The sequence below is a fragment of the Eptesicus fuscus genome, chromosome 17 (assembly GCF_027574615.1).
Source record: "Eptesicus fuscus isolate TK198812 chromosome 17, DD_ASM_mEF_20220401, whole genome shotgun sequence".
NCBI classification, from domain to species: Eukaryota; Metazoa; Chordata; class Mammalia; order Chiroptera; family Vespertilionidae; genus Eptesicus; species Eptesicus fuscus.
This window is the reverse complement of record NC_072489.1, coordinates 5249592-5262102: the sequence shown is the minus strand read 5'-3', so window position 1 is coordinate 5262102 and position 12511 is coordinate 5249592. Positions and strand designations below refer to the sequence as shown.

General features: G+C 48.0%; 1 protein-coding gene across 1 annotated transcript in view; it reads right to left on the bottom strand.

Moving 5' to 3' along the window:
- Nucleotides 1-9644: 9644 nt before the first annotated feature.
- Nucleotides 9645-12511, bottom strand: part of CHAT (choline O-acetyltransferase) — a 53735-nt gene continuing 50868 nt past the window's right edge. Inside the window, exons 14-15 of the mRNA XM_008149086.3 lie at nt 11575-11712; nt 9645-9884 (exon numbers count right to left, since the gene is read on the bottom strand). Coding sequence (XP_008147308.2) covers nt 9645-9884; nt 11575-11712 — 378 coding nt within the window. The remainder of the gene's footprint in view (nt 9885-11574; nt 11713-12511) is intronic.

The window sequence follows — 12511 nt, the reverse complement described above, 5'->3', positions numbered from 1 at the left end:
GCCCGCTGCTGGGGGCAAAAAGGTGTGGTGGTGGTCAGAGATGATTTGCTTTAGCAACTCTCATAGCCAGGTAAACATGGGGTTTCCACCTGGTATGGAAAGTGTGGGAAGTGGTGATCAATAACAATAGCCAGTACTTACAGCCAATTACAGAAAGCATGTATCAGGCAACATACTAAGCACTTTCCATATGTTATCTCATGTGATCATTTTACCTTTCTTATAAAATAGGTTGTACTTTGTTATTTAGTGTTTATAAAACTGAGGCTCAGAGGGGCCAAGCAACCTTCGCAGATGATTCAGGGGTGTAGCACGGATTGGAAACCCTGGAGAGATGTCTATGTATAGATTTCTTCTTATTTATCTTGCCTGCGATCTGTTGATCACTTCTTTGAATGTTTGGTAGAACATCTGTATAAAATTTTATCCCCCTCCCCCTTTCACTGAGTAGGAAGATTTAAAACTAATTCTTTAGTTTATTTAAGATTTATAAAAATATTCAGAAATTTTATTCTTGCATCAATTTCAACAAATTATATTTTTCTAATAATTTTTCTATTTTTATGTAAGTTTTTAAATTTATTGGCATACAGTGGTTGATGGATTCTCTTATTTTAAATGTCTACTTTATTGTAGTTATGTCAACTTTTGATTCATAATATTATTTATTTCTGACTTTCATTTCTAAGTTTGTTTTACCAGAAATGTCTCTTTTGTTAGTTATTTTATTATATTTTATTATTGTTTAATGTATTATAAATAGTAGTACATATGTCTCCTTTTTCCCCCCATTTACCTCCCCCGGCCACCCTCACTCCCTACTCCCCAGCACATTCCCTCACCCCCCTCTAGTGTATGTATCCATTGGTTATGCTTATATGCATGCATATGAGTCCTTTGGTTGACCTTTTACCTCCACCCCCATCCCTCCCCTGTCTTCTCGCTGAAGTTTGACAGTCTGTTCGATGCTTCCTCTCTGATATCATTAAATATATTTTTAAAGTAAATTTTTTTTAAAAGGAGCCAAACAATAAACTCAAAGAAAGCAGAAGAAACAGTAAACTCAAAGTAATAAAAATTAAAGACAGCTTTCAATACAGAATTAGAATATTTCAAAAATTCATATGGAAACACAAGAGAAACTGAATAGTTTTTGTTCATCAGTTTATGTTGTTCATTATATTCCACAAATGAGTGAGATCATGTGATATTTACCTTTCTCTGACTGGCTTATTTCACTTAGCATAATGTTCTCCAGGTCCATCCATGCTGTTGCAAATGGTAAGAATTTCTTCTTTTTTACAGCAGTGTAGTATTCCACTGTGTAGATGTACCATAGTTTTCTAATCCACTCATCTGCTGATGGGCACTTAGGCTGTTTCCAAATCTTAGCTATTGTAAATTGGGCTGCTATGAACATAGGAGTGCATATTGTTAGTCTTTTTAAAGAACCAACTTTTACTTTGTTTAGCTTCTCTATTGTTTTTTGTTTTCTCCTTCATTGATAGCTGCTTTAAAAAATTTTGTTATTGAATTTATTGGGGTGAAATTGATTAATAAAATTATATAGGTTTCAGGTGTACTAGAATTGTATATCATCTGTATATTGTATTGTGTGTTCACCACCCAAAGATAAGTCTCCTTTCATCACCATTTATCCCCCTTTCCCCTCTCCTACCTCCCTCTACTCCTTTCCCTATGGTAATCACCATACTGTTGTGTGTGCTTATGAGTTTGTATGTTTTTTGCTTAATCCTTTCACCTTTTTCACCCATCCCCCCAACACCCCTCTTCTATGACAGCTGCCAGTCTGTTCTCTGTATTTATGAGTCTGTTTCTATTTTGTTTGTTACTTTTGTTCATTAGATTCCACATATAAGTGAAATCATATGGTATTTGTCTTCCTCTGACTGGCTTATTTCACTTAACACAATACTCTCCAGGTCCTTCTATGCTGTCCAAAAGGTAAGACTTCCTTCTTTTTATGGCTGAGTAATGTTCTATAGTGTAAATGTACCACAGCCTTTTTATCCACTTATCTAGTGATGGGCGCTTGGGCTGCTTCCCGATCTTGGCTATCTAATCTAATAATAGACAAATATGCAAATTGACCATACCTCCGACACACCCACAAGCCACGCCCACAAGCCACGCCCACCGTCCAATCAGAGCGAGCATGCAAATTAACCCAAACCAAGATGGCTACAGCCACAGAGAGCAAGGTTTCCTAGGTAACAGAGGAGGCCAAGCTTTCCGCCTGCCATTTCCAGGCCTAAGCCTCCACTCAAGCTACAAAGTTTCAATTATAGAAGGTAAACAAATTCAAACAAATGGCGGCAGAATGGAGCTTGAGAGAGCAGGCCAGGGTTGCCGGCGGCAACAGGGGAAGCAAAGCTTTCCACACACCCTGGCTGGGCTCACCTGCTTAAGGCAACAAAGTTTCAATTATAACCCCAACACAAATGGCTGCCGGCCGGCCTCGGAGGGAGCCCCAGGCTTGGCTTGGCTCCACTCCAGGCTACAAAGTTTCAATTGTAGAAGGAAAATAAATTCCAGATACCAGGGCCTCTGCTTGGGTTACCAGGGGGTGTGGCCAGCCTGCAAACCACCACAGGCCCCTCACTCAGGCCGCCCCACACCCCAAGGGAAACCCCACCTGATCCGGGACACCCTTCAGGGCAAACCAGCTGGCCCCCACCCCTGTACCAGGCCTCTATCCTATCTAATAAAAGAGTAATATGCAGATTGATCATCACTGCAACACACAATATAGCTGCCCCCATGTGGTCAAAGATCCTGCCCCCATGTGGACACAAGATGGCCACCACAAGATGGCCAGCAGGAGAGGGCAGTTGGGAGGCACCCGGCCTGCAAGGGAGGGCAGTTGTGAGGGACCAGCCCTGCAAGGGAGGGCAGTTGAGAGGGACCAGGCCTGCAAGAAAGGGCAGTTGGAGGTGATCAACCCTCCAGGAGAGGGCAGTTAGGAGTGACCAGGCCGGCAGAGGAGGGAAGTTGGGGGCAAACAGGCTGGCAGGGGAGCTGTTAGGCATCAATCAAGCTGGCAGCGGAGTGGTTAGGGGGTGATCAGGCTGGCAGGCAGAAGCGGTTAGGGCCAATCAGGAAGGCAGGCAGGCAAGCAGTTGGGAGCCAGCAGTCCTGGATTGTGAGAGGGATGTCCGACTGCCCGTTTAGGCCCGATCCCACTGGGATCGGGCCTAACCGGGCAGTCGGACATCCCTCAAGGGGTCTCATATTGGAGAGGGTACAGGCTGGGCTGAGGGAGAACCCCCCTCCGTGCACGAATTTCGTGCACCGGGCCTCTAGTTGTCAATAATGCTGCAATGAACAAAGGGGTGCATATAGTCTTTCGTAGTAGTGTTTTGGGTTTCTTCGGATATATACCCAGAAGTGAAATTGCTGAGTCATAAGGCAGTTCAATTTTTAATTTTTTGAGGAAAATCCATACTACTTTCCACAGTGGCTGTACCAATCTGCATTCCCATCAACCTTGCATGAGGATTCCCTTTTCTCCACATCCTGGCCAGCACTTGTTTGTTGACTTATTGATGATAGCCATTCTGAAAGGTGTGAGGTGATGTCTCACTGTGGTTTCAATTTGCAACTTTTGGTGATTAGTGATGTTGAACACCTTTTCATATATCTACTGACCATCTATATGTCCTCTTTGGATAAGTGTCTATCAGGTCCTTTGCCATTTTTTAATTGGATTGTTTGTTTTTCTGGCATTGAGCTGTATGAGTTCTTTATACATTTTGGATATTAACCCCTTATCAGATATATCATTGGTGAATATGTTCTCCCTTTCAGTGGGCTGTCTTTTCATTTTGTTGATCATTTCCTTTGCTGTGCAAAAACATTTTAGTTTGATGTAGTCTTATTTGCTTATTTTTCCCTTTGTTACTTTTGCCCAAGGAGATATATCAGAAAAGAATATTACTATGAGAAATGTCTGAGATTTTACTGCCTATGTTTTCTTCTAGGATTTTTATGGTTTTGAGTTTAACATTTAAGTCTTTAATCTATTTTGAGTTTATTCTTGTGTATGGTGTAAGATGGTAGTTTCTTCTCTCTCTCTCTCTCTCTCTCTCTCTCTCTCTCTCTCTCTTTGCATGTATCTGTCCCAACACCATTTACTAAATTGACTGTCTTTACCCCATTGTATCTTTTTGCCTCCTTTGTCAAATATTAATTGACCATAAAATTGTGAGCTTATTTCTGGGCTCTCTATTCTGTTCCATGTATCTATATGTCTGTTTTATTGACAGTACCATGCTGTTTTGATCACTTGGCCTTGTGGTTAGTTTGATATCAGGTAGCATGATTCCTCCAACTTTGCTCTTCTTTCTCAAGATTGCTGTGGCCATTCAGTTTCTCTTGTGTTTCCATATGAATTTTTGAAATATTCTAATTCTGTATTGAAAGCTGTTTTTAATTTTTATTACTTTGAGTTTACTGTTTCTTCTGCTTTCTTTGAGTTTATTGTTTGGCTCCTTTTAAAAAATTTTTACTTTAAAAATATATTTATTGATATCAGAGAGGAAGAGAAAGGAAGAGATAGAAATATCAATGATGAGAGAGAATCATCGATTGGCTGCCTCCTGCACGCCCCACACTGGGAATCGAGCCCCCAACCTGGGCATGTACTCTAACCAGGAATTGAACCGTGACATCCTGGTTCATAGGTCGATGCTCAAACACTGAGCCACGCTGGCTGGCGGGGCAAATATTTACTTTCTAAGTTACACTTAGTTCATAAATTTTCAGACTTCTTTTTCTGATGTAAGTATTTTAACATATAAATTTCCCTGAAAACATGACTTTTGTTATATCCCAGAGGTTTTGATATGAGGTATCTTTATTGTCATTCTGCTCTAAATTCTAAAATTGTATTATTTTTTCTTTGAACCGTGGGTTTTAGAAAGATGTGTTTCTCTGTGGAATGTTCTTAGCCATTTTCTCTTTGAACAGCACTCCTCCATCCCCCATTCGCTCTAACGTTTCCCTTTTGAACTCCTACGTGTATCTTCTCTCTATTTTTAATGTTAAACATCGATTTTATAGCTTTTTTTGAGTCATCTATTATCTCCAGTCTTTAAGATGTTAATTTTCCTGTTTGTTTTATCTGCCACTTTCCCTCTAGTGAGCCATTTCTCATGCCATTCGTATTTTTTTATTGTGAGCTCATCTTTAATGGAGTATTTCCGCCCCCCGTGGGTGTTTGTGGTGTTTGTGGTTGTGGAAAGTGGTTTTGCATTTGCTTCTTCTGAGACCCTTTGGGTCTTATTGACCCAGGCAATTAAAAAGCATTATTGGCTTGTAATTCCAGCTTTACATTTAACTTGTATAAATTCAGACTCCACATCCACATATGACACAAGTTTATAGTTTAATTTCTCATTGATGTATTTTTTCCATTACCTACAGCTCTGAGTGAATGGCATGGTCTCTCAGTGCTCCCCTGGGCTGGCGGGAAGAGGTTTTGTAGTCCTTTATATAGGGTTGGGATACCTCTCTGAGGTTACGGTTTTACTTGGGGAGTTTGGCTGTATTTCCCACCTTGCATGGGCTGAGGTTATGCCCTTTGTAACTTGCAGGGCATCAGCCTCTGAAGTCTGTATCTGGTTGTATTTACCTTTAGCTCCTGCTCACTGCTCTGTGTTGCACATCCCCCTTTTTTCCTGGCATGTGAGGACTTCTTTCTCAAAGTGATCTATGTGTTTAAAAGAATTTTCTCTTTATTGTATGGTTTTTATAGGGGTAGGGGCCCGTCTGCATCAGCTCAGCTGGCTATTTATCTGCTCCTTTAACGTAGGAAACTAGAGACCCAACACAGAATCCTGGGGCCCAATGGCATATAATGTACAGAAATAGGAAGTGAAATCCCACAAGGAGATGGAAGAAGCAGTAGGAAAAGAACAAGGAGAGAGCTGGTCCTTGGGCAGCAGAGAAGACCAGAGCTTTGAGAAAGGTCCTCTTACACGGTGGGAGGCCAGCTCTCCCTGGGGTGGCATATGGCTCATCCTGCTCACTTTAGAAGGACAACTCAGAGAAGCAAAACCAGGAAATGGGCTGAATCTATAAAGGAAACCCAGACACTGATTCTCACCTGACCCCTGAGGAGAACTGCTTAGGAGTAATTTGGAAACTTCTGGTTCCTCTTGTGAAACTGGGAAGGACTCTTCCCTGCATTTCTACCTGAATTGACCAACATCCACCCCACAGGACCTTCAGAGACAATGAGTGCCTGGAAGCATTTTGTATGTTGAGTGTCATACCCTTCTTTGTAGTCTACATCTGATTATTTCTGGGCCAGTTGTGATATATGGGTAAGAGCAAACCCAGGTTACTTAGATCCTGGACCTTCCTATCTTCCATTCGCCGTGGAACATCCTTAGCCTGTATCTTTTTGGATAATGCCTTTTCTGCATCCTAATCACATAAATCATACACTTTGAGGTTTTTTTTAGGCTCTGATTGGGAAGCGCTGGGCTTCTGTTTGGAGGAATTCCGGTTCTGGTTTTGAGGATTACAGAGGTCTTGCAGCTCAGAATGTATCAGGGTTTTGCAGGCCTAGGGCACCTGTGTGCACAGGTTCCTGTGAGCCTGAAATAAGAATGCTAGTTTTTTATTTCACTTCCTAAGTTTTCATACAATGACCATCTTATGTCTTCTCTTCACAACCCTCGAAGTGGGTAGTGCTGATCTCAACATCCCCATTTTACAGATGAGGAAACTGAGGGTAAGATAGGTGAAATGATATCCCCAAAGCCCATGGTAAGTTAGAGACAGAGCTGGGTTCCTATTTCAGGCATCCCACCTCTGTGCCTGGTGCCTTCCCTCCACTCCATTGTACCTCTGCACGTTGTGCGGGCCTAAATGGAGGCACCCAGCTCTACACCAGCTTGCTGCCAGCCTTATCACAAACACCCATGAAGCTTCCCTGCCCCGCAGCAGCCCCAGGGTGGCGTGCCACACCCCCACACCAGGGAAGACAAAGCTCCTTCCTCCGCTCTCTCTCAGTCCCCGTACCTGGGCACCCACCACTGCTGCGGACAGACCTCAGACAAAGGCAAATGAATTGCTGACCCACGCACAGGATTTATGCCAAAATTTTAATAGCATTTCTGGGAAGAAACAAGGGCCAACACCATCTTTCTTGGCATTACTTTTTATTGAATACAGACTTACAGTCTTTAAGTAATTTGAATATAGTGTTTTAAATATACAGTTCTTTAGTCATATATATATATTTATTTAAAGCACAAAACTATAACTTAGAATGGAAAGGCTATAAATGCACATGTGATTATTGCCATAAATCTAAAACTATCTTATAAAAATAGAACTCAAATAACGACATATTTTGGCAACATAGCAGTATTGTAAGATGGCCAAATACACTTTTATGATGCAGCACTGCCCCCCAAATGCCTGTCGCTAGGTTTCATTTGCCATCTCTCTGGGGAAGTCTCCTTTTCCGGGGTCCCCACAGAGATGCCCATGACCATGGCCCACTGTCGCCTTTGCATCAAGACTCTGTGCACCCACCTGTGCTTGGAGGCGGAAGACCAGCTCCCAGCCCCGCCCCCGGTGGAGGGATCCCTCCTGCCGCACGGCCCTTCACACTTCGCGAAGCCCCCGCCACACGTGGCTGACACCTGAATATGCAGAGTCGGTTTCCTTCCTCAGCTCAAAGAATGGCAGGTGTGAGTTTGCTTCTGTCAAGTCAGTATAAAGAGTTTGAAATAAATATCCCTCGAACAGTGCCCACTGGGGACACCTCATCCTGACAGTGGGCACCAGCGCCCACCGGCTTGTGCAAGCTTCACACACATGATCTGCCATCCTCTCAGCCTCACAGGGTTGGGGCATCCTCGTTCCCCTGTGGGGAGGCTCCCTGAGCCCCGGCCAGAGACCTCTGACTGCCCAGAATCCTTGGAGAAAACCAGAAGAGAACGCAGTCTGCAGGGTGGTCCTGGGGTGAGAACGGACCAGGGGCTCTGGGTCCGCTTACAGGGGGCGGGAGAGGGGCAGCAGCTCCCCGGGTGTTCCCTAGACTCGGCTGCCACTCCCCAGGGGAGCAGGCAGGTGATGTCTGAGGGCAGCAGGAACCTGCAGACCAATGACTTCCGTGGGCAGTGCCGGAATCTCCCCCCCAAGTCCTCAGTCCCAAACCCGGGCCTCAAGGACCTGCCTGCCCGAGGCTGCTTGTATGTCCAAGCAGGTGACAAAGGTCAAAATGCCTGCCCCTCTCTGCCCCGCCCGCTTCAGCACGCACAGCGGCCCAAAAAGGGGCCAGAGTGGGTGCTCAGAATGCCACAGAGCTCAGCAGGATTGGGGGGGGGAGGGGTCTGGGGGTGACTTTTCAGGACCCCGCCCACCCAGGAACCCGCAGTGGTGAGAGCGGGACAGAGGCAGCTGCGATGTGCAGTTTGATTCCCCACTGCTCCGTGTTCTTTTAGATTTCCCATAAAAACGTGCCCCGATGGGAGACCGCCTCGCTGGTCACAGCCTCCGGGACAGTCTCTACTCTGGTTCTGTGGCCTGTCTGCCCCTCCATCAGGGCTGGCTCTGGACGGGGTGGGCCCCCCTCCTGGCCCGCTCTCCACCAGCGGGCCCCTCAGTCCTGAGACCCGGGGAGAGCCCTGCCCTGGGCCCTCCACATGGGTTTAGCCAGAATCCCCGGACAGCATCCTCCACGGATGTCCTGCTTGGGCCACCAAGATCATTTCTTGAAATGTTGTCACAGCAGTGCTCTTAAAAGCCTCTCTAAGGATGAATAAAGCAAACGAGTAAACAACAGATAACTCCCAGCGCAACCGTCTCTCATCTCCTCTAAAAGGCAGATCCCACAGCGGGGCACGTTCTGAACGAAGGGGTGTGAGAAAGCAACAGAGGAAACGCGAGCGCAGGGTCCGTGGGCAGCGGACTGGCCCTCCCTCCCTCCCGGCTTGCCCTGGCCTGAGTGTTTCCTCACCGGGACTGCCAGAGGCCCTGGGAGGCAGGGAGTTTTCCCTCCAGAGTAGCCAGATCAGAAGCTGAGCTCCAGGGCAGGCTGCCCCCGGGGGCAAAGAGGCGATGTCTTCCTGGGCCCCAGTCGCTATTTTAAGTTAACGTGGGCTGTGCGTGGGGAGGGAGTGCTTACCCAGCTAAATGGAAGCTCAGCCAGGCCCCTGTGAATGATTGGACTGCTGTGAATCTGAAAACAAAACCCCTACTGCTCCCGCAAAGAGGCAGTGACCTGGATTAGCCTCTCCCCTCATGATTCACTAGGTACATTGCACTTAATAAGGCGACTCATTCTGCCTTCCGTTGGGCAAAAACATGACCCAGCCGTACTAGGTCCTGCTGGCAGCAAGAGGAGGGAGGTCAGTGTGCGCGGCTGCTCTCTCTCCTGTGCGACGTGATCAGTGCTCGGCCAGCCGCAGTCTGTAGCTGAGGACACTCCTATCCACAGGGACACGCTCCTGCAGACCCGCGGCTCTGGGGCATCTCACTGTGCTGCGTGGGGCCCTGAGGACAGGGGAGCTGCAGAAAGCTGGGGTGAGGGGTGGGAGCAGGGGTTCAGCAGGGTCTGGCAGCTGCAGAATGCTAGGCTGGGAGAGGTGACATGGTGGCGGGAGTCACTTCTCCTTTGTCGCCAGCGGCTTGCCGGCAGCGGACCGCGGTGGGCTGCAGAGGCCGCCCATCTCCGCGAGGCTTTCCTCCACGGCCTTGGCGAACTTGGTGGAAGAGGTCTCCCGGCAGCTGTGGAAGCTGGAGACGCAGAAAAGGATGCTCTCGGGCTGGGGGTTGTAGCAGGCGCCATAGCCGTCGGGCACCACGGGCCCATAGCAGCAGAACATCTCCATGGTGGTGGGCACCTGGGGAGAGGACAGGTCAGCAGCGCTGGCTCCGAAATGCCACGCAGCCTGCTGGAGGGAAGGGCGTCTGGCACCGGGGCCTCCATGGACTATTTGCTTCTCTGACTCTTTTCCACCCGGGCGTTTGACTGAATTAACCAAACCAACCGACTGCATCAGCGTGATGGCCATGGCCAGAGTCATAACAACAAACCCATCTCACCGCACGACGTCAGGAGAAGCGGGGCCATCAGCCACTCCCTGGTGTGAAATCTGCTCTGCGTGCGGAGTCAGGAGCTACTAGACGCACCTGCCGCTGGGTCTCGGCTGAGTCTCTCTCTCACCCGGGGGCCGTTGGAGGCACCGAGGCAATCAGGGTAATTTACTAAATGGCACCCTGGTGACACCCACCGGCTCAGTGGCTTCCCAGAGGGGGTAATTGATGAACTGGAGGAAACCTGGCCTGTCGCCTCTGTCGCTCCCCCACATCCTTAATTACTGTCAGCAGTGCGTGGCTGGTCTGGTTTTTCTCCCCACGGCCTGGCCACGCACAGTTACCCAGCACTGGTGTTTCAAAGTTTGCCATCAATTGGAGACTTAGTTATGCACCTAATATGTTTTTAATTCAGAGCGTCGAGATTCTGTAATCCGGATCACAAACCCAGAAAATGTGTTTCTGAAGGCATTCAAGTCATAAATGCTTATTTCCAATGGAAAAAACCCACCACACCCCCTGGCTTTATTAGCGTGTCTTGGGGGGAAATGGACCACATTCGGGGCAGGTGCAGGGCGGTCTGTTTAAATCCACAGGTCTGGGCACTGTGTACTCGGGCTTTCAGAAACGAAACTGTTCTTTTTTGTTTTGTTTTGTTTTTAACGGACAGAACAAACCATTAGTCTTGCTAATAGAGTCCCCTCCTTGTCGGATAAATTTGCCATGCGTCAGCCGCAGGCCAGAAAGCCATGCCAAAGCACTTGTTGCCCACGCTGGCTTCCTGAAGAATTTGTGTTGTTTCTGCCCTCGTTTAGCCACGTCAGTGAGCTCACTGCAGTAATGAGGAAATCAAATCACTGCCTGGGCTTTTATCCTCAGACACATGCTCTGCGCTCCTTTATTGCCCATGCCCAGCCTTTCACAGATGAGGTGACTTTTAGTGAATTGATGTATGGGGGGCGGGGTACTTTCTCTCCTAAACGACTGCCTTTCTCGAATGATTTCATCCTGTCTTTTGACAGTGATCCTCCACAGGACAAGCCTGCGGGGCTGTTAGAGCCGCCGGGCTGGCAGCTCACGCCCGCTGCAGGTTGCACGGCCTTTATAACAATAGCGGTGTCCTGCTTGGAGGGCCCTGTCGGCCAGGCACTGGGCTGGCTTTCCCCCTCCATCATCGCACCTGGCTGGGCCAGAGCTTCACTCTAGGCCTGTCGGGCTTGGGAGGTAACAGACTGACAGGCAGTAGTGTAATGGTTAGGGCACCAGAATCGGTGCTTCCTGTCCTGTCCACCTCTGCTAAGGGGGCGTCTGTCATTACCCCCATTTAGAAGATGACACCCAGCGCTCTGATCATTTAGGTCATTTTGCAGAAAGTCACAAAGCTCGTGAGATTCAGATATGGGACTTGCCTGACTTCAACCAGGGCCCTAAGCTCTTTAGAAAGCCCACTCGTGACACCAAGCGGCTTCTTGGGCGACGGGCACCATAGGGCTGTACCTGGCTGGTGGAGAGGATGAATCGATTGCTCATCAAGTATGTTTCATCCGTGAACATCTCCGGCAGCTCCTTGCACACGTCCCGGGCCAGCTCCCGCAGCCCCAGCAGGTGGTTGTCGATGGCCATCCCTGTTATGGCCTGGGCAGCAGGGAACAAAGAATAGGAAATGAGACGTGGGCTCCCACGTGCCTTCTCCCCTCCTCTCTAGTCCACAGTGCTAAGCGGGACTCCAATGGCCACGGTTACGCAGTGCTTGCTGCGGACAGTGTGTGTGGGCGGCAGCCCCGGGTGGCCTCTGCTCCTCGAGCCCTTGTGCACTTTTATGTCCCCAGGATGAGTCCCCTCCCGTGGTCCTGCTGACATGTACCATTACAACCACTTGGGGCTCTAAGTGAAAGGAGCAGGCTGGCCTGGCCATCCTACTCCTCGGGTAGGGAAGGAGTCTGGACAGAGGCCGACTGCAGGGCCCAGGGACTGCCCAGGTCCATGCAAGCCTGGCGAGGGATGACAGGCTGGCACTGCGCAGACTCTCCCCACAACCAACACTTTAGCCTCCAGCGGGAGCCCGAGGAATGAGGACAGAGGGTGTTAAGATCTGTTCCTGAATCTTGGCTGCTATTTCATGGGCCCAGAACCAATTCAACTCAATGATTCAAAATCCAAGAAGTCATTTTGAGACAGAAAGCCGACATCTTAGCAGAGGCTCAGCTGACATTTTCAAGGGGAAAGTTTGTTGAGTGAAGAAAGTTTTTTTTTCCTTTTTATCATCACAAGGTATTTGAGTTCTTATCAAAGGATAAGATGCTCCAGAACCTCTCTGTCGGAGGTGCTCAGGACGGTGGTGTGGCTCGCAGTGGGCAGTGGGCCAGGATACTCATTCTACAGCTTTCCCGCTTGAGGCTGCGTGTGTAGCACACACACTGGTTTTGCCTGAATT